We start from the raw sequence: 21,147 nt of genomic DNA on the forward strand, positions 1-21,147 counted from the left end.
AACCGTTGAAGTATAAGACTGTGAAAATACGTAATTACAAAGACTACAAACCCCAAAGGTGCACATTTTCTCTCAATGAATGAAGCTAACTTTACTGAGGCTAATGTCTGTAATTGTTTCTATAGTCTTACGTCATAATCGTAACGTTACGCCGTCATGCCTGAGTGTTTTGTACCAGACTGCACACACACGAGCAGCGGATCTCATTCGTTGTTTCGCTTCCTGGGAGATGTAGTTCACAGAGCGATTTTCACATAAAACTAAATGTTACTCTTCTGTTTTATGACAAACTGCGACGTTTTCGACTTTCAGATTTATCTTTTAAATTGACAAACATCATATGTGTAATTGAGGGTACAGTTCAGACGGAATAAAAAGATAAGTTGTCTCTCGCCATTGACTACCATTCGTAATTTTTCCGAAATAAGGTCCCATGAGCCGGAACGGAGGGGCGGGACTTAGGCTCTCTATTGGACAGTGGCCCTCCAGGACCGAGAGCTTTGACACCCCTGACCTAAATAAACAATTTTGTGAACATTTGCTAGATGTCTCTTCAGTGTCTGTGTCCATGTGTGCTAAAATGCTTTTCTTACTTAGCCTTTTAGTCTTGTTGTTTCCAGTCAATACGCACAACCGGCACATCCGGGAACTTAACTGTCAATTTTGTCCCCGCCCCCTTTTGAGAGAAACAAACTAGACTCCCCATAGACTTCAATACAAAATAACGGTAAAAACCAACGTCCGTACACAACCGACAGGCGAAAATACTTATATACACCATGTCAATTAATTATATGTCAACCCTGCATCATTCACTGGCTTACCTGGTGACTCGATGAGGTACAAGTAAATGTCCAGGTAAGACACCTCTGGCCACTGGGTGGGATTGTTACACCAATTTGACACTGGGAGAATAAAGGGATTTGTTTTTAAATTGGCCAAATTAAGTATGTGTATGTATCTTTCACGCTCTATGGCAGGCAGAGTGGACATATAATTCCTTGACATGTTTTATATAAGTGATTTCTTAAGTTATTTACGCCTGTCGGCTGTGTATGGACGTTGGTTTTTGTCGTTATTTTGTATTGAAGTCTATCTAGTTTGTTTTGTCCCCGCCACAAAATTGACAGTTAAGTTCCCGGATGTGCCGGTTGTGCGTATATAAAGTTACCATCGTAACTGACTCTGAGTATAAGTTACCTCGGGCTTGACTTACCCTGCTTCCTTGGGTTTGATACATCCCATTCTGAAACAGAAAATCCAGAGTTTCCCTCATTTCAGGGTTAACATACTCAGAGTTTTAACTTAACCTCCTTTCTGAAACAGGCCCCTGGACTTCACCTTGTGTTTTTTTTTTTATGTTTATGCGACAGTCATCCATGAGGGGCTGCCGCTTTTACTTTCATGTCGTGTTTGTTTATTTTACGATTAAAGTTTCGTTGAACATTTCCAGGTCCCAACTCCTTCTTCCCTGAACTACTAACGTTGTTATTTCGAAACAGAAGTGCCCCACGAAGCTCGGTGCAGGCATTGTCCCGCTGAACTGAATGAGACCATTACCATACTGACAGTATGGGTTTCCATATAATTCACCCCGAAGTTCAATCTGCTTGTGATTCAAAATCAAAGCTTTTTAAACAGATGGCATGCCTATCTCTCACAGCATCATTTTCATTCTTGGCATCTGCCACGACTCTTATGGTTTGGAATGGTGTTTAGTCTATTTCTGACACAAGGAACTGAAATAAGATCCCTCACCATGGTACTACTCAGATCCCCTGTATTGTTTGCCTGTACCACCTTAATTAACCACATGAAAGCCTGTAGTAGCCATTTAACTTATCCTGAGATGTACGACTCCATATGGTTCTGTTAAGAAACAGAAAAATGCTGGTTTTACTTATTTATTAACCCTCACGCTGTGTTCGTTTTCTGAGAGACCGTTTTAATACATGCTACATACTTATAAACACAATTCCAACTTGATCCAAGTTATTAAGTATGTGATTTTATATTTGTCAACTCCAAATATAAAAGATTAATCAATGCAAGTTAACATGAAAATTTCTTTCAATCCAGCCAATTGTTGGATTTGTTTTGTTTAGTAAATATATATTGAATTAGTTTTGTTTTTATAAGTTACACACATTGGCAAATTTAGTGAGATTTATCCTTAAAAACAAGAAAAATATTTAAATAGGGAAAACATACTGTAAGTAATATAAGACAGTCTTTAAGTCAAATATACATATTAAATTAATTTGAAGGGAAAAGAAGAGGTTCATTTTGTACATATTTTTCACATACACATCATAGTCTCTGGGACCTCAAACAATAGAGTCAATCTCGGTTAATTAGTTATAATTAGTTGAAGATGGGGTAGGATTGAATATACTTCCTCCAATTCCTTTTCGGACATGTACAAGTTAAAATTTGTTTTTTTGTTTGTTTTTTTCTACATGTTCGATATAAAAAACTTTTCATTCATTCATTCAAATCTCAAAGGTTTAAATAACAGCAGAAATAAGAGTCAACAACCCATACCATCTTAACTCTAAATACAATTCTTAAACTAAAATGTTTCTTTATAGAGACTAAATGTGGAAATGAAAAGGGAATAAAATGTTAGAATAATATAATAAATTATATTAGGCTATAATAAAAAATGATGGCAGAAAATAAACTCAGTTACTAAGACTGACAATCAATGTAATTATAGTTGTGCTAAAATTAAGCTACCCCAATAACGCACAACTCTGCAAGCACTGGCCCCTTTGCTTTTCATTCATCCTTTCTACATCCACTTAACAATCCTCGCATACGATTATGTTTTTTTTAAGGCTTGGGTTTGTGAGCAATGCAACTTTAATTTTATTCAAAACCTGTGGTGTCTGACAACATGTGCGGACCGCAGTGCGCACAGACTGAAACACAATTCAATCGAGTCTTTTGTAGAAAGAAGCACCCGAGTGACTGACTGACTACTGCGATGAAACGTGTTTTGTAGATAAGCAGCGAGAAAAGCCACCACCTGTGCCACGTTTTGTTTTATCTCATATAGAAGTTCCTGAAGTCTAAGAACGCGTGTTAAACAAGCAAAATATTGTCATGTCATGTCCCACAGAACAGAGTGTACCGCGAGAAGGGTCAAAAGTTCCTCAGAGGTCTTAGGCTATCTTCTTTTCAGTGAACTGTCTTAAACATTGACGGTAGCATATTGCCGATTATGTGTATGGCTAGATTATTTAAATCTCATTCTTTATACTCCATTCAGTAATCAAACATATACAGCACTTCTCATAAATCATCTGGCTACATTAAAAGAAATTATAATGACTGAGCATATGAGTAGCCTATAGGCTATAAGAGGTTAGCAGATCACATGGACGAAAGAGTAAAAGTTTGCAGGAATTAAAAGACTGTCGCTTATGAAGTGCCAACAAAAGATCTTACCTTCGGTTTCCACCCTGGAGTTTTGAAGGAAAAGGAAAATGACGGTTAATCCCAAAAGAGTGTGTGAAGGATATTTGAAGGATTTCATGCTGAAGCCTCACAGCGATCCTCCAAATAGGCTACACTACCGACCGGACAGACTTTTCCCAAGTCGCACTAATTCCAAAAGAAGATGAGCGTGTATTGCTTTCGTCAAGAGACGAAAGGTAGACCATCGCTCGGTTGGTCCAGCAGTTTCTGTCACCTGCTCCCGCGAACTGAGAGACTTGATGAGCTGGTGCAGAGCTCCGACATTATTCATTGACAATTTCGTCACTGCCGCGTGGTTAGGGATTATAAACACTAGTAGGCTAACTGTCTTTGCTTTTATTTTTGCACTTTTATGAGAACGCCTATCCTGACCCTGATCATGGGCGGCGATGGGCGAGCGGGTGCTTTAGACCCACCAAGAAAGACAAAGCACCCCCAAAAATAACGTCTTTTTTTTTTTTACAACTATGCTGATTATGAAAATTGACCAGCATGAGTATCATAATTTTTACATCTATGCTGATTATGAAATTTTAACAGCATGAGTAAGATGTGCAATATATCGGAAGATATGATGGGTTAGACATGATTTTGACCAATAATGTCTTTTAATTTGCATTTAAATTTACATCTTGCATGTCACAAAGAACTTGTTTTTCCACCTCCTCGAATGAGGCGAGTCAAGTCAAGTCAAGTCAAAACATTTTCAAGATTTGTTATCACAACATTTTTTCTTTTGTCAAATCAACTTAAATAATTTATTTAGTTGAGATAACTTATTATTTTGAATTTCTGATAATTAAATTAATCTCCTTCATTGTGTTAACTCCCTTTTTCCAGTTCAATCAACTTAAAATTAAGGCAACCAGGTCACTTACTTTTTTAAGTTAAACCAACAATATTTTTTTACAGTGTATATTTATATAGCGTTTTTCACAATACAGATTGTATCACTCAATACAGTTCATTATGCCCTTGTTGAGGTTAAATTGTAGTTTTCCTTGCTTAACCACGGTCTAAAGATGACTGTGAAAAAAAAAATATATTTAATTAGATAAATTGATGGTGAAACTACTACTTTTTATTGAATTAAATGCATTTATGGTGAAATTACTACATTTTGAGGTCAATCTGTGTTCATTTTGACCACGAACTGTGCGCTGTCACTTTAATTCAGCGTTTGCAGCACAGCAGAAATAGACTCCGCGCGGAAACGAACTCTGCACTGCTGTGTATGCGCACAGCAACTGGAACTGATCGACGGACTGCATATGCGTGCAGTGTGAAAGGTTCGAAAAAAATAAGCACTGCGAACGGAATATGTGTGAAAAAGCAATATTATGTCACAGTGTCTGGTTTGTGTTTCCCTGGTTCACCACTAGATGTCCTCTTACCCCACGGTGTTTAGTCACATTAGAAACTGCATTTCCCACAATCCTTGTCTGCTCTCATCGCAGTTCATTGCACCCAGCTGTCCAACAATGTAAAATCAAAAAATTACTTAAGTTGGACAGTGACTCTCTTCTAGAGCAGCTGGACAGCCAAAACAATTTTCATTGCATTAATTTCCTACCATCACTGTAAAGCTCCTTTGAAACAATCTGCATTGTATAACTTAACTTGACTTAACGTGACTTAACTTGATTTTCGCATGTCACTTTTGTTTTGCTTCTGCAAACAAAAACAAAAAGGAACATCTTGCCGAAACCAGCCTAAGCTGGTGGTAATTTGTTTCCCAGCCTGGGTCCAGTGCATAAACCACTAAGACTAGTCTATCAAGATCTATCAAAAAAAAAAAAAAATCGTTAAGACTGTTGATAACTAGTAACATAGAAGTGTAGATTTGCCTAATTTGATACCGCAAAGTCTGACTGCCCCTTGACTAACTCCTAGTGGGTCACTAGATCTAAAGAAACTGTTTTAACATAATGGCTGTATATATGCAACTGGGCTGGTCACAAACTTAACATTTCAGTATAAAATCACCGGGTTACATATTAGGCTGTAATGTTATTAAAAATATTGAGTTATTTTTAGTCGCTGGTCTCACAGCAACGTTTTAAATTGTAACCGCTCGGTCGTCTGTAGTCAAGATTTACTCTTTTATTTTATCTTTTATCTTCTCATTTATTTTTACATGTTGGAGAAGAGAAGCTGTGAGTGATTACTAAAGCCCAGCCACACTGAATGATTTAGGTTGTGCCAGAGTTCATTTACGCCCACTGGGGTCACAGAGCCTTTATGAGAAGCAGGTCACCACTAAAGGTCAATCGATTGATGCCATGCAATGGTGTGCTCATCAGATTACAGAGTGCAGTCTAGGCTCTTAGTGATGGAAATGCTTGCCAATTTTATCATTAAAGAATGGGTTTTGGTATACTCTTTAAAATGATATGGTGACTAGACACATGCATTTTATACAACTAACACGACCAGAACTGCTAACCACGAACAAAGATGGCAGTATTCAAAGCACCAGTCAATCCGAAGGTTGATGAAAACAATAAACTTTTACAGATATTACAGACCTAAAATAGCCTTATCAGTAGATTGATGCCCACGTGTTTTAATTACATCTGCTTTTGAATTAGTGAATACAATACAGTACAATACAATTTTATTTGTATAGCACATTGAAAACAACTGACATTGACCAAAGTGCTTAACAAAGCAGCATGCACAAGACAAACAGCTACACTTCATAGAGAAAAGTGAAAAAAGGTGCGTTTTCAGAGAAGTTTTAAAAAATGTCAGAGTTTGGGCAGATCTCATATTTGAGGGTAGGCTATTCCATAATTTGGGTCCATAAGCTGTGAAAGCACGGTCACCCCGGTTTTTTTATTCCCCTGAATGTGATTGGAAGGTTTTATATTTCATTTGTTTTTGACAGCATTCAGCATAAACAAAAAGCCTTCAACATAACTTCACCATCTGCATGCTGATGGGGTTTTGAACTATTTCATGCATTTCTAAAAGCATGAAAAAAATGCTGTATTGGATATAAACACGTCTACGGTGCTTTAAAAAGTATTCAGTTCCTAAAAACGGACAAATCACTTAAAAAATGCAAGTTCTGTCATCATCAGTGCTGGACAGGAATTGATTCCATGTAATCTAGATTACGTAATCAGATTACAAAAATGAACTACTTGTAATCATATAAAATTTTCTCAATCAGACTTTTCTAATGATGATTATGTTATTCTCACAATGTTCAAAGTGTATTGATTCTCACATACTACTATATTTTTATCTTGTTAATGTTTCTTTCAATAAAAGTCTATTGCTTATGCATTCAGACAGCCCATTCTCACTCCCAAGGCGTCACCTAACTGACGCATTGGGAAGCATTTGGACATGCTTCAATATCTGACGCTTTAGGCGCCCTTTAGCGTCAGTAAGATGACGCCCTAGGATCGCGTGTACCCTACCCCCACCCCACACCTAAACCTAACCGCGTCCTCTAACTGACGCTTTCCTTTAGCGTCAGTTAGATGACGCCGTAGGATCGCGTCATGTAAGTGACGCTAAAGGGCGCCTAAAACGTCAAATATTGAAGCATGGTCAAAGGTGACGCCTTGGGGTGAGAATCCGTTGATTCAGAAGGTCTTTCTTGTTGCACAGACCAGCCTCTAGTCATGTGCCGATCACTGAAAACTGAGATGCACGCAGCATTTGATCTCTGGATTTACAGAAATCCTTTCACTTTTAAGAAGTGTTTTCTCAGTCAGCTCCTGAAAAACACATAAATCACAACTTGAATTATTACTCGGTGAGTCATTTAACCACATATTACTGTCTTTGGAAGGCTTTTGTCTTTCAAACACATTAAAATGTGCAAATTCACGTTGTTATATATAATTATATACAATGCATGGGTTCCCCAACTTTTTTGGTGTTTTTTTCTGGAGTAAGCCCTTAGATTTTAAATTAAGTTAGATAATTAAAAAAAAAAGTTCACAGTTCTCTGATGTCAGAAGATATGCAGATGAACAAATATTTGTTGACTATAGTGATTTATTTTTCATTAGGATATTTTTGGTGCCCCCTCAGCACTTGGTGCCCTATGCACAGCGCGTGATGCGAGAGTTGGGACCGGTGGCACTGATCGTGACTACCACAAACAAACCTTCTAATGTCACATGTTAGATTTGTGACCAGAAGACTGAATGGCCTTGAGAATGCTTGCCCCCAAGATAGATGGCGATCTACTGCTTCTGCAAAACCTTTAGCAGATACACAGGATTCAGTGCATATAATGCTTGAAAGAACCGTGACAAATAAAGCTGTTTCAATTCTAATAAAGACTCAAGGGACTGTGGTCTTGTTCTTGTCTTGTTCTGGAAGTGCCATTTTGCATTGTTCTGCATTGTGCCAAATATGAAGGTTACATTGCAACTCCTCGAATGACGGCTTGATTGAGTAAATTCTTGACTTTGCATTAGCAGGGGGCACTGTTTCTGTCTGTTGAAATAGTCAGTAGATGTAGAAGATATTTAGATGTATATATATATAAATTACTCTTTCATGTAAATCATTTAAATAGAAAAATTAATAAATGGATTCTAATTCTAAATTTTAATATTTGTTATCATCAAAATCAAAATACTTAAACATGTTAATTTAAATAAAAAAACTCAGAACATTTAAACTTCTAATCAAACAGACTTGTGAAAAATAAGTATAGCTCCATATTTTCATATGCACCTGTGGTGCTTTCAACATTGTCTGACATGCCAACTTCTAGCTCTGTAAATGATGCGAGTTTGCTCATGCCACCTTTAACTATACTCACAAAAATATCCCGATTCTAAGGACAAAAGATAAAGCTCGTCATCAGAATCTTAAAACATGCTTTTTATTCAGGTGTTTTTAAGGTAAAACATTCAGTATTGAGATTGATCTTTGATGTCCTTGTCCTGAATATTAAAGAATGAAAACTACCGAATTTGAAGTCACCGCAGCATCTCTACTCGTATTAGCATATAAACAGAAAGAACCAAATTAACTTTAAAACAGGCCTGGAAAAACAAAGCTTCTGTAATGGATTACTGCCATGCACATTGACAAAAAAAAGTTATTCATGAACCAGCTGGGAAGTGATTCTCATTACAGTCTGAAAAAAAGAGGGAGAGAAAGGATGGATGAAAGAGTGAGAGATGTAGAATTGTTTGGTGGATGAAAAGGTCTTGTGAAGTGTTTGTACATGTGGACAGTCGCCCCCTTTCCATCTTTTCAGTGTACTGAATGGACATTGTTCATTGCTTTGTTTTAATGAATCACTGTGACAGAGTCGTTCTCAATTGTGCAAATCACTTATCTGGCTGAGGATGGACCGATCCGATACTCAGTATCGGTATCGGCTCCAATACTGCCATTTTTGCCGGGGTTACTGGGGATCATGTTAACTGGGGATGCACGCGTGCACGCAGACAGTTTTACCTGAGTTTCCAGAAGATGTTAACAGCGACAGATTCATGCCCTATTTTATGGATCACCATATCACCAGTTGTATACACGGTATGCGAATAAACAGTCCCTCCAGGATTTCAAGATTTTTTTTTTTTTTGTGATTTTTGCGATCAAAATGACTGATTTTGTGGTGGTAATTTCCAAAAATTTGTGAAAAGATTTGAGATTTATATATAACATTTACCATAATAGTATAAAAGCGCTTTGTTTTTGCAATGCATGATATTCCTTAGTATTTTACGCATTTTTAAAGTTTAACATACTTTAGTGTCAAACTCAGAAACCACGCCTATGTTAACAAGGGTTATTCGCTTTCATAATTGGATGAACAGACTTGTCATGAGTTCTAATCCAAAACAACAACAGATGTAGATTAAGTTAAAGTAGCTAGGCTACCTAAAAGAAACATAAATTGCAAAGTCATTTACATTTTTATAACTAGTTGCATTTATTAATCTGCGTATAAATAGCCTGATTTTATAATGGATCTATTATTTTTTATATAAAAACACTTATCAGCTTATTTTACTGATGCAATGATATTTAGATATCCCCATACACTCAGTATCTGGCAGCCTGCCTTGGACAACAGCAGAAAGTTGCTGTCTCCGAGGTCCATCCGCTGTCATTACTCATTCAATTAAACGAGGAAGTTATATGTCTAGGGGAATTCTGCTCGCTTCCTCTCAGCTTAATCCTTGTGTTAAATTTAAGCATTTTAAGCATATCACACTCAGATACTGTAGTTAATTTTTGCAGTAACCTCAAGATCATTCACTCCCTTTTACTAATTACTTTTTTTGTGTTCTCCAAAAGGAAGACCGAATTTTCATTGATTGAACTATGCTTTACTGTATGTGTTTTTTGGAAAATGTGTTAAAGAATCTCAGTCGGCTGCACATGGCTTTAGAGGATCAGTGAACTGTCAGACACTTGTAAGGCAAAATAAAATAAAATAAAATAACAACATTCCACACAGCTGAGATGGAGCGTGTTTTAAAAGATTATTATGTTCTTGATAATCCTTGTACTCCATTTCTTATAATGCAAACAAAGAAAATACCGATTTATACATAATGCATATTTATGTGTCATATTTTTGTCTCCATCAGTGAAAGTAAAAAACTTTTTGAATCATTGCTACATCTTTCAAGTTTCAAAATGTTCTTTCATGGACTTAAAAGATCTAGTTCAATAGTTCAGAAAGCCTTGAGACGACAACAAATGGCCGGTTATTTTTAAATGTGCACCGTGGGACACTGCCTATGAATGCAGTATTCATCAAGCAAAATATTTCTAAACATGTTGACCATATCTTCTACATCTAACTATTTCAACAGACAGAAAGAGTGTCCCCTGCTAATACAAAGTCAAGAATTTACTCAATCAATCCGTCATACGAGGAGTTGCAATGTAACCTGCATATTTGGCACAAAGCAGAAAAAAAAAGCCTTTATTAGAACTGAAGCGGCTTTATTTGTCACGGTGTGTATCTGCTAAAGGTTTTGCAGAAGCAGCAGACGATTTGAATCGCCATCTGTCTTGGGGGCAAGCAGTCTCAAGGCCATTCAGTCTTCTGGTCACAAATCTAACATGTGACATTAGAAGGTTTGTGATAGTCACGATCAGCGCCACCGCTCTGTGATGTGCGTGCACATGCTGTGCATAGGGCACCAAGTCCTGAGGGGGCACCAAAAATATCCTAATAAAAAATAAATCACCATATTCATAATAATTATAATGTCGATATTATTTCATTATAGAATTATTATTAGGTACTTTTTAGGCCTTTTTGTATATAACAAAACAGGCGGAACAAGAGTATTTAATTGTTCTATAAAGTAACGATGGTGCCGCCCTCCCCCAAAAAAAGTTAAACTGGAAATAACAAATGTTTTCTCTTGGGGGTGGGTGGGGGGGGAATTATGCTTAGGGCACCAAAATGGCTAGCAGTGGCAATGGTCACAATCACAACAAAAGGGCCTAAAGGGCCTTATCACCATTAGAAATCAGCATATCTGTTGAAAGCCTCTTTGGCTGCAGTTTTGCTCTCATTAGGAGATTATGGATACCAACTGCGCTTTTCAAGGCAGACAAAAGGGGTCCAGTATGGAAAAGTGCAGTGTCTCTGGACTCCTGCAGGCGCTCTGTGTGGCATTGCTGGGAAAAGATCAATCAGCCATCAGAATTTTTTGTACTTTGACAAAAGAAAGAGGTTGAAAAGAGAGTGCCAGTCGAAAGGTCATTCAATAAGCTTGCAAGTTGTTGTGGCAAAAATTATGTTTAACATCATCCCTGCATAAGAGACACTCAGAGTCGAATTAATAAAAATAGAAGTATTTATTCTTGCAAGAATAGGTTCAGTCTAGTACACAGAAGTTACGCTGTGCAAGAGAGTGACACCCAACAGGAAGAGATGAAGACAGCCTTTATACTCTTTTCAAGGTTCTTCCTTACAAGTTGTACCCGTTTAAGTTCCTTAGTGCTGGACAAAACTGGTACTGAAATAAACTGGACAGGGGCCAGTTAATCCTGTCCCATATGTTCCTGAAATGCCACGCACAAGCCAGAACACATGTATATTTTTACTCATTGTAAAGGGGGCCAGGGGGTCTTAAACCGAGGTCTTGACTCGATGTCTTTCGAAAGAGTAGGGGTATAACCCCGGCATCCTGGCCAAATTAGCCCAATGGCCTCTGTCCATCATGGCCTCCTAATCATCCCCATATACTGTATTGGCTGTATACACTGATTGGCTTTCATTACGCTGTCTCTTCTCCACCAGTAAGCTGGTGTGTGGTGGACGTTCTGGCGCACTATGGCTGCCGTCGAATCATCCAAGTGGATGCTGCACATTGGTGGTGGTTGAGGAGATTCCCCCTTCCATGTGTAGCACTTTGAGTGCCTAGAAAAGCACTATATAAATGTAATGAATTATTACTACTGTTATTATTATTTGTGAATTAATCAATAATTGCACCCCAACTTGGAGGCTTAGCTTAAAGCAACTTTTTACATATGCTCTCAGAATACGTAATATGTGTGTCTATATATATATATATATATATATATATATATATACTGTATATATATATACACTCACCCAATTTCCTGAGTATTAACCAGTCACACCTGTTCCCAATCGACTCACCAATTACCAGCATATAAGAGCACACACTTCTTACTCCCTCATTGTCTGGTCTCCGATGTGAATGACAAGCCAAAACCTAAAAGACTCTTACCTGTTCTCCAGTGACAATTACCTCTGTGACTCTAGCTCAACTCTATCTCTAGTGTCTCCCCTGTGTTCTCTTTTGATCCCTGCCTTTCTTACCTGATCCACTTACCTCTCCCCAGCTCCTGAAACCTAGCGATCTGTGTTCTGGGAAGTGTGCGCTCAGATATTACTGTTTTTTTTATGATTGCTATGACAGATTTTTCAATACTTTTAACAATTTTCCAAAACTCTTAACACAGTTAGCACTACATCCATCTGTGTAAGCTATACTATTTGAAAAATTTCTTGACAAAATGCATACAATTAACACAAATTTAAAATGCTCGAACTTCTTTTACACACAAGCTCAAACAAGGCCAAAACAATGGATTTTTACAGCCAAATATACCAATGCTTTAACACTATGTCAGAACAGATAACACCATGTTTTACTGTAAAAATGTTACTGATTATGGTAACAATCTTACACATAATATTTTCGAGTAGTTAAGGCTTGATTTCTTTCATGGAATTCAGAATTCCTGAAAAATCTACTTTTCTGTTGTGACTTTTCCTTTGCGTTGTAACGTTTTTGTTGTTGATTCCGTTGTGTTGTGGCTACCACTGTTTCTCAATCAAATTCCTTCCACATTTGACTGCCAGCATATTTATCCACTTCTCATCCTCTATTACAACATCTATTCCATGTCTGTTTTATGCTATCAGTTGGTCCTGCATTAACTTTCTGTTCTCCTCCGTAGAGGAAACCTCCAGTTCTTAATATCTGTAAAGGTAAAATAGAATAATGTATATTGAAATTCTTCATCCAACTCACCTTTCTGAAAAACAAAACAAAAATAGAAAAATAGACTCACATGCTGAAATCATGCTGAAATCTTCTGGGGTTGCGGCACAGATGGATGGTTAAGTTAGCTCAGAGCACAGAGACACCAGCATGCCGACATTCAAACACAGGATTGATTTAGGAATTTATTTCCAAAAGGTCTGGCTGTGAAGTGCTTTTGTTGCAGCTGTTCGATTTTGATTATGTAAATATTGTGTCTGCCCTAAGAATCCAAACCTTGAACCATACACATATAGTAAACAAACGTTTTTTTGGTGTGTGTAGCGGTGCAGCCAGGATGAAGATGCCAGAGAACTTCAACGGTTTTTACAGATTAATTGTCACTGATTCAGTCAGGTCTAGTGAACACTATCAATAGCTTGTTGCATTGCATCAATAGCTCTTTATTTGTCCAACTCAATAAAATGTTCCATTTTCCAAGAAGTTCAACTTTGTCATTCCTGAAGCTTTTTATGGACCTCAATAAATGCTATTTATTGTCATGTCTTAATGAAGTGCATTAGCCTAAGCATTAGGCCTGCTTCACAGAACCTGTGGTTTAGCATTGTTGATCAGGCGCATCCTGATCTTTAACTTGTGGGTAATAGGCCAATGGCCAAATGAAAAGCTGTTCTATGCATTGCATTCTACATCTCAGCCAACTGTCGAATTGACAATCTGTAAACTGAACACAATGCTCAACGAACCATTCAGAAATACATAGACATAGAGCACACAAATATCATTGCAGTTTAAATATTTTGCATATAACAGATGTGGAATTTTCTCCTCATTAACAGCTGCTCAAAATGGTTGAGAAAGCATGAGAAAAATAAAATCTCTACAACCCCCAAAGAAGCACTGAGTCCGAGCCAAGAGCCGGAATGCTCTTCCGCTTATCGCAGAACACTTTTTTTTTTTTATCAATACCATTACTTTTAGTGCAGAGATGAATGTTCCACTTGCTATAAAGGTCATGTTTGCAGTAATAACTTTCTTTTATACACTTTATACACTTGTGCGGGCCGGGCTATTCAGAGTGGCTGACAGCAGGATCATTTGTGCATTTGTTCTAATAGGATGGAAGCTCTTCACAAATATTACCCACTAAGAGATATGTAAATCACGCTGACTGAGAAACATTACCTAGGAGGGAAGTAAATCACAGCCGAACAATTGGTTTGATGTCAAGCTTCAAATTTATAGGATAGAACAGGATGAGATTCCACCGGCACCCAAGGCCAAAAATCAATGAAATTGTTGAAATCTCTGATGTTTAAGGATTGTCATGCTAATCTCGATTACTTTTTTTTGTTGTTCTTTTAAAATGCATGCACATACAAAGTCAGCAGAGAATCTGTCAGTTTTAGATGGATTTGGACACTCTGAAGTACAAGTACATTACAGATTTTTTATTTGTTCCCTCTGCCCCTTTTGGAAGCAAATCGAATCTCTGTTGTAGAGATAACATTACTTAGTATTACAGATAGCATACATCCTGTACAGTAGTGCTTTTTATTGTAGTATTTTTTGTATATTATAGTTACGTATTTAAATAAGTGGATCAAGAAAGGCAAGTTCACATAAAACTACATTAGCACAGCACACTAAACTAGATTAAAAAGTTTGTTGAGACAAACTTTAAGTTGGCTTTTGAAAGTTTTGACCAGAGGTTTAAAGTAGTTATTAGAAATAAAATTAGTTTACAGTTTAAATTAGTTTAAAGTTTAAAGGTAAAAATATAGTTTGAAGTAATTTAAAGTTGCTAGGGTGTTTCTAGTGGGTTGCTAAGGTGTTCTGAGTGGTGGCTAAGGTATTTTGGGTGGTTACTAGGGTGTTCTGGGTGGTTGCTAGGGTGTTCTAATATATTTTTGTTGGTTGGGTGTTTCTAGATTTGAATTTTTGACAGTTGGAGAGTTTGAAAATCTGAAAAAGATTCCGCAATGTTAAGTCAATGGAGTTTTTTCCAAATTTGAAATGATCTTCATTTTAAGGAAAACCGTAACTCCGATCAGTTGGAAAAGATATAGCACACTAAGTCAGAACAGTTTGAGTGTCTGAGCCTAGTTTGGAGTATGTGGAGTTAAAACTCTAGATATAGAATCGTCATAGTATGAAGAATAATAATAAGTTCTCACAAGCCAACTTTATTATCTGATAACATCACTTCACTGGTCATGGTTTAACTAGACTAGAGCATTGCAATTTCTTTGGAAAAAAAAAACCTTCTAAAGCAAGAATTCATTTAAAATTTATTAGTCCAAAAAAACAAAACAAAAAACAAAAAAACAAAAGGATTATTAAACATTCTTTGTCATAGTCTTCCACTTCCATCCTTTTTAAGCAGACATGTATGGTCATTTAGCCAAATAAACCATAACAAATTTTTCTTAGTACATCATGAATCATAGGCATTGAACTCAAATAAAAACACAACACAAGATTTATTTGATAGGACAGATTCAATTAAGTGAAGCTAAAACAGCTGAATCATACGGCTTTCTAGTTGTAAAAGTATTTGTTCTACTCTAATTGGAAAATTATAGTATAATGTTAAAGCTCGAAAACAGGCGATTTCAGCAAGAGTGCAGTTCTGGGAGTATTTCCTTGCAATAACTTTTGTAATTCAGTGGAAATTTGATTGGCTCCGAGTTTGTCCATTTTCAAGTCTCTTTCAAAACCCATTTGTTTTCTCTGACATATTAGGCATTTTAGGATTATTTATTGCTCTATGGAAATCTGATGGAACAGACACTGCCTGCTTGAGAGTGGACTGTGCTCACTTGATATTTTTATTTTTATTTAATTTTATGTTATTCTTTTTCTTCCTTTGTTTCTTTGGTCAGTCTGCAACTGTGTTAAATGTGCTATATAAATAAAGTAAACTTGAAACTTGAAACTAATTTCACACTCAACAGAGTCCAGCTCTCTTGCTGTGAGTCACTTTAAACATATAAGCTCAAATCCTGATTGACACCCAGATTTTTCTTTAAGCTAGTTGCGCGTCTATCCCTATGATCCGGGTTTGCTAGAAGAACAGAAATGCTAATACATACATTTAACCCTTGTGCATCTTGTGGACATTTTTGTCCTTTTCAGTTTTGTTTTTTTTTTGATCACTTTGCCTGTGTTAAAGCCAACTGCAAAAAACTTGGCACAGGTGTGTATTTTTATTGGAATTTTACTATTTCACCGTCATTTTCTTAAAAAAATATTTTTTGCATTAAGTACAAAAAATACTCCCTCTCAGCCCCTTTTGAACAAAAATGTCCCCATTGAAACCCATTAAAACTGCCATTTTTAATCCCCGGTTCAGTTAACTATAAAATTATGCAATCTTTGTTAAGAGGCTTTCATTCTGATGGCAAGGCTTCAAAATTTTATTTTTTACTATTTTTTATCAGATGGTGTCATTTTTTTTAAGTTTGGCCTATAAAACAAATGTCGCTTTATTCCTGTTTTCTGGTTCGGCATACTATAGAGCCAACTGGATAAATTATGCAACGATATTTGTGTCAGTGTGTTGGTATGGATGTCAGAGTGTGGTTAGTATGTGTGTTATAAAAAAATATGTGTGTGTGTGCGCATGTGTGTGTTTGTCAGACTGAGAGAGAAAAACTGCAAATAACAAATCCAATCACTGTGAGCTCCAGTGGGGTTTTGCTGACACCCAATGGGGAAAATATGTTACTACGCCCAAACAAACTGTTACCGAAAGCTCATTTTTTGAGATATCATCCTCAAATTTGGAACAAAACCTATTTAGATTTATGGCTTTGATTTTATTGTAGTTTTGAGTTCAACCTGATTTAAAAAATATATATTTTATATAAAATATTATTTTATAAATAATTTTCATAAACTTATACCTACATAACTTTTTTTCGGATTTACTTATTATTATTTTTTTTACTTCAGCAATAATCTGCAAAGGGTCTTCTTTAAAATGATACCAAACTTAAGTCTGTGCTCCAAAGCGTCACATTTTTATGACAGTTTTTTGACATGGACATTTTTGTCCTCTTTTTACCTATGTGTAACTTTTTTTAATTGATGCACAAGGGTTAAACCGACATGACGGATGCATGTATAGATCATCCAAGCAGGGACAACAATGTTCAACAATATTCTAGTTTTAAAAGAAAAAGAGTCACGGTCAAGCTTCCGTGAAGTTCATGTAGACTCGCTGCTTCTAAAGAACAAAGTGTTGCTAACTGAATCCTATCAAATGCTGCCAAGGTATCAGAGCAAAACCTTCTGTCTCCAGGGGAGTTACAATGGTTTCAATTTGCCTTCTTCAGAGGAACGCATAGACTATCCCTTGACAATTTATAAGTATATTTCACAAAACACCCACAGATGGCCCATGCATTAAACACGGACCTCCTCACAAGAACATTGTTGAGGTTGGTGGGAATATGAATGAATAATAAGTAAATGAAAGATAGATCCTTGAATGAATCAAAATATAGAAATTTTACATAACTGAATCTAATATTTGACACTTATTTTCTGCAGTATTAGTTATTTACTGCTTAAACGCCTATTTTCATATGATAAAGATATAGTTCCTAAAAATCGTTCTAAACATAAAAGAATAGCAGAGTCCACACCACGTCTATAATGATAATGGCACACAGATATATATATTTTTTCCAGCTGATAAAAACAACGATAGCCAATCAGAACCCACCAGACTGGGTTTTCTAGTGACACTTTTCAGACACTCGGACACTTACTAGTGTTTTATCAGTAACTCTTCACAATAAGGTTCCATTTGTTAATATTAGTTAACTATTAGTTAATATAAACACTGAATCTTAGTTGATGATAATTTCAACATTTTCTAAATGGCAAATGGACTAATGGAAATTAAAGTACCTGAGCTAATGAACTGACAATGAGCAGTTGCATGTTTTTAAATTATGTTTTATTAAGTTAGTTAAGTTTGATAGGAGCATGTTCAGATAATTAACACGGGTGGAGAGCACTCACCTCAATCCATTGACAGTTTTGTAGCATCCCTCCACCACTCCTTCTCCACTCATCTAGTCCTAACCATTTATATACAGCGGGGAGTAACGTTACTCTGGGTTCGGGCCGAATACAGAGGTCCCTGCAAAGAACCAAAATTACAATGTTATTAAAATATACAGTTGTGAATTTAAAGTAATTTCGTCAGCCTTTTGACATTCCTAACCTGTTTGTCTTTCTGTCTGAGGAATCCAAAAACAGATCTCAGGCATAATGCAACCCCATTCATCATTCAAAAAATTGTGTAAATCATTCATGAAACCATTATATGCTTGTCTAGTTCAATTCAATGCAACAATTTATGTAAAAATATTCTGTTAAGCTCAAAAAATATCCCAGAAAAGATCCTAAAAATATGAAAAATTACTCTTTTTATGAGCCTTATATAACAGGCCAAACCTGTGATATAATTTTTCCTGAGTAAAATGAATTTAAAAAACAAGATGAAGGAAGATTTTCAGAGAATAACTGGTTAAAAAACATAAACAAACAAAACAAATTCACACAGAAAAGTTCATTGTAATAATCTACTTACATATGGTACAGGTAACTTAATTTTGACTGTAATTCAATGTTGCCTCTGAAATGTTCAGATGATTTTAGAAATGCAGTGGTTCTGGAGAAACAAAAGAACAAAGCTGATAATCCATTCACAACATAATATTTATTGGCCACTAAAGGGCTTCAAAATGCTATTTGAAAGAATCAGGGCACCTGGCTGTAGTAAAATAAACAAAAACAGACCAAACTAAAGTTATTGAAGCCTATCCACGTGTGATATTAGCAAACGCCAATAACGACAGAAGGAATCAGCTATTAATAAACGGAGCAATTCCAAGAGGGCCCAAATTAGACATTTTGTAGACACAGTTGTATAGAATACATTGAAGTGAATGACTTAAACAATCTAAAATATTAAGTCAATGATATCCATCTGTTCTTTAAGTTAGTTCATTAGATTAGTCACTAACTAATTACTAACTTTACAGTGTTTACCACTCATTTATTGCACAGTATGTGGTATGAAGGTTTTAGCCGCGATGCTAACTGTTAGCATTGCGGCTAAAACCTTCATACCACATACTGTGCAATAAATGAGTGATACTGGTAAACACTGACTGTAAAAACGATAAATAAATAAAATTCATTTAGTATATTTGTGTGTTTGAATATATAGTGAGTAGTATTTATATTTCTTTGGCGAGTTTACAAACCTTTACGGAGAGCCGAACAAACAGCAGAAGCTTTGGTGAGGGGAGCCGTTACTTTCGAATCCGATGACGATCAGCTGATCTGTGTTGCGCCGCTTGCGCGCGAGCAGCGCAAGGTTCACTGAAGCGATGACAGCAGAGGAATAGCAGCTGTTTCGTGAAAGAATATTAAAACAGTTTCTTCTTCTCCCTTTACTTTTCCTTGAAATTAATCCAAAATGTATACATTTTGAAACCTATATAAAGTTTTAAAAAACACAAGCAGACACAATAAAGTTTTATGATGGGAACCGGAAGTGCTAAAATGGTGCTAAAAACCAGAAGTGCTAAAAGGGCCACAAAGTGACGTCATAACTTTGGCACTCAGGATATGTATGTAGTTCATTCCTCTTTTAGAATAACTAATTTCCACATTAAACACAACAATACACCATCGCATTCGCAACTCTCCTGATTAAAGGCGACACTTCGGGTTTTCTTCCCACCGGAGCCATTTCAAAATGGTGGCTGCGTGAAATCAGCGTATACTGCCAAGGAAGCTGGAACCTGCTTACGTCAGCTCTCACTGCTTACGTCATGAACCACCACCAACATCCAATAGGAAAATTCAACTGCAGTAGCCAGAGTTCAAACTGAAGAGAGCAGAAATCCATTAAAGGCTAACTTCCCTTTAGTTCCCCTTTAATGGAAAACAACCCGATGTCACACTTTGTAAAAGCAGATACACTGTAAAAATTTTGGAGTAGGATTTACTTGAAAAAACCTTGCTAAACGGTCTCACTCAGAAAATGCTAGTAAATTTACAAAGATTTGCCAAGTAAAAAACTAAACATATTTATCAGTAGCTTTAATTAGAAATCTTTAAGTTAAATTTACTTGGAATGTGGAATTAAGTAAACTTTACAAAAAATAAGTAATTTTAACTTGTAAAAGGCTTGTAAAAGGTTGATTAATACCGATTTCCTTTGCCTTTGTATTACACTTCACTAAAACAATTATCTTGAATTTTATTAGTCATTTATAGTATGTTCTTTACTTAGATCATCTAAGTAATTTATATATACATCATGTCAGACTTTAAGCCTTATGTGAATGCAAACACCTCAATACACAATTGTGGTAACATTTGATGGATCGTTTTTGTGTTTGAATGTGTCGTTTTGAGCAAAAAATTTACTCGAAATGTCACAAAATGGCAATTTACTAATACTGAAAACAAAAATCAATGATAAAACAGTGTAAGCTGGAAACCAGTGAAAAATGAACCTCATTAATTATTCAAGGTCCAGTGCATGATGGGAACCCCAGTATCAGAAAAGTTGAGTAATTTTTACTTAATTTTATTGAGTTGATATTACACTTTCATTTATACTCGCTTGAAATAAGTACTGATATGGAATTTACTTAGTTTTTTAAATTCTTGCCTGAACTAACTTTTTCAAGTAAATTACATTGGGTTTTTTCACTAGTATTTACTTAACCAAAAAATCATTTTTTACAGTGTAATTTGTTTTATTCATGAGTCGACTGCAGCAAGCTAATGGATTGGTTGCTTCCAGTCTGTTCACGCACAGTTGTTGATGGACTTCTAAATAAGCTATGACAATAGCCCTTCTTCCGACAGACAGACAGACAGACAGACAAATTTAAACTTGCTAAATATTTAAACGTGCTGTGTAATTCATGACAGTCATTCTCCAGGAACTGAAAGGAAGAAAGAGATGAGGATAGTCTCCCCTAAATTAGACATCTCCATCCCTCTTTGTCTCTCTCTGTGTCTTCGTCTCCAGAATGAGGAGCTAAACATCTGGGGGAGTAAGCAGTCTTGTCTTGAGTGTGTGTGTGTGTGTGTGTGTGTGTGTGTGTGTGTGTCGAGGAGAGCTCGG

The 21,147-nt window shown here is 36.3% G+C and overlaps 1 protein-coding gene across 3 annotated transcripts in view; it reads right to left on the reverse strand.

Annotated features, from left to right (window-relative positions):
* The window catches only part of rxfp2a (relaxin family peptide receptor 2a), a 66,246-nt gene extending 46,854 nt beyond the window's left edge, over positions 1–19,392 (reverse strand). The window contains exons 1-3 of one of the 3 annotated variants that reach the window (XM_089126259.1): positions 19,265–19,392; positions 18,586–18,666; positions 18,012–18,132 (exon numbers count right to left, since the gene is read on the reverse strand). Coding sequence is in view for 2 of the 3 variants with exons in the window: in XM_039678222.2 (XP_039534156.2) it covers positions 3,454–3,541 (88 nt within the window). In the remaining variant the exon portion in view is untranslated. Of the gene's footprint in view, positions 1–3,453; positions 3,867–18,011; positions 18,133–18,585; positions 18,667–19,264 lie in introns of those variants that run through there. The other 2 variants (XM_039678222.2, XM_039678224.2) reach the window with 2 other exon arrangements.
* Positions 19,393–21,147: the final 1,755 nt, after the last annotated feature.

The sequence above is a fragment of the Pimephales promelas genome, chromosome 23 (genome assembly GCF_988280905.1).
Source record: "Pimephales promelas chromosome 23, fPimPro1.hap1.1, whole genome shotgun sequence".
In the NCBI taxonomy this organism is placed as follows: domain Eukaryota; kingdom Metazoa; phylum Chordata; class Actinopteri; order Cypriniformes; family Leuciscidae; genus Pimephales; species Pimephales promelas.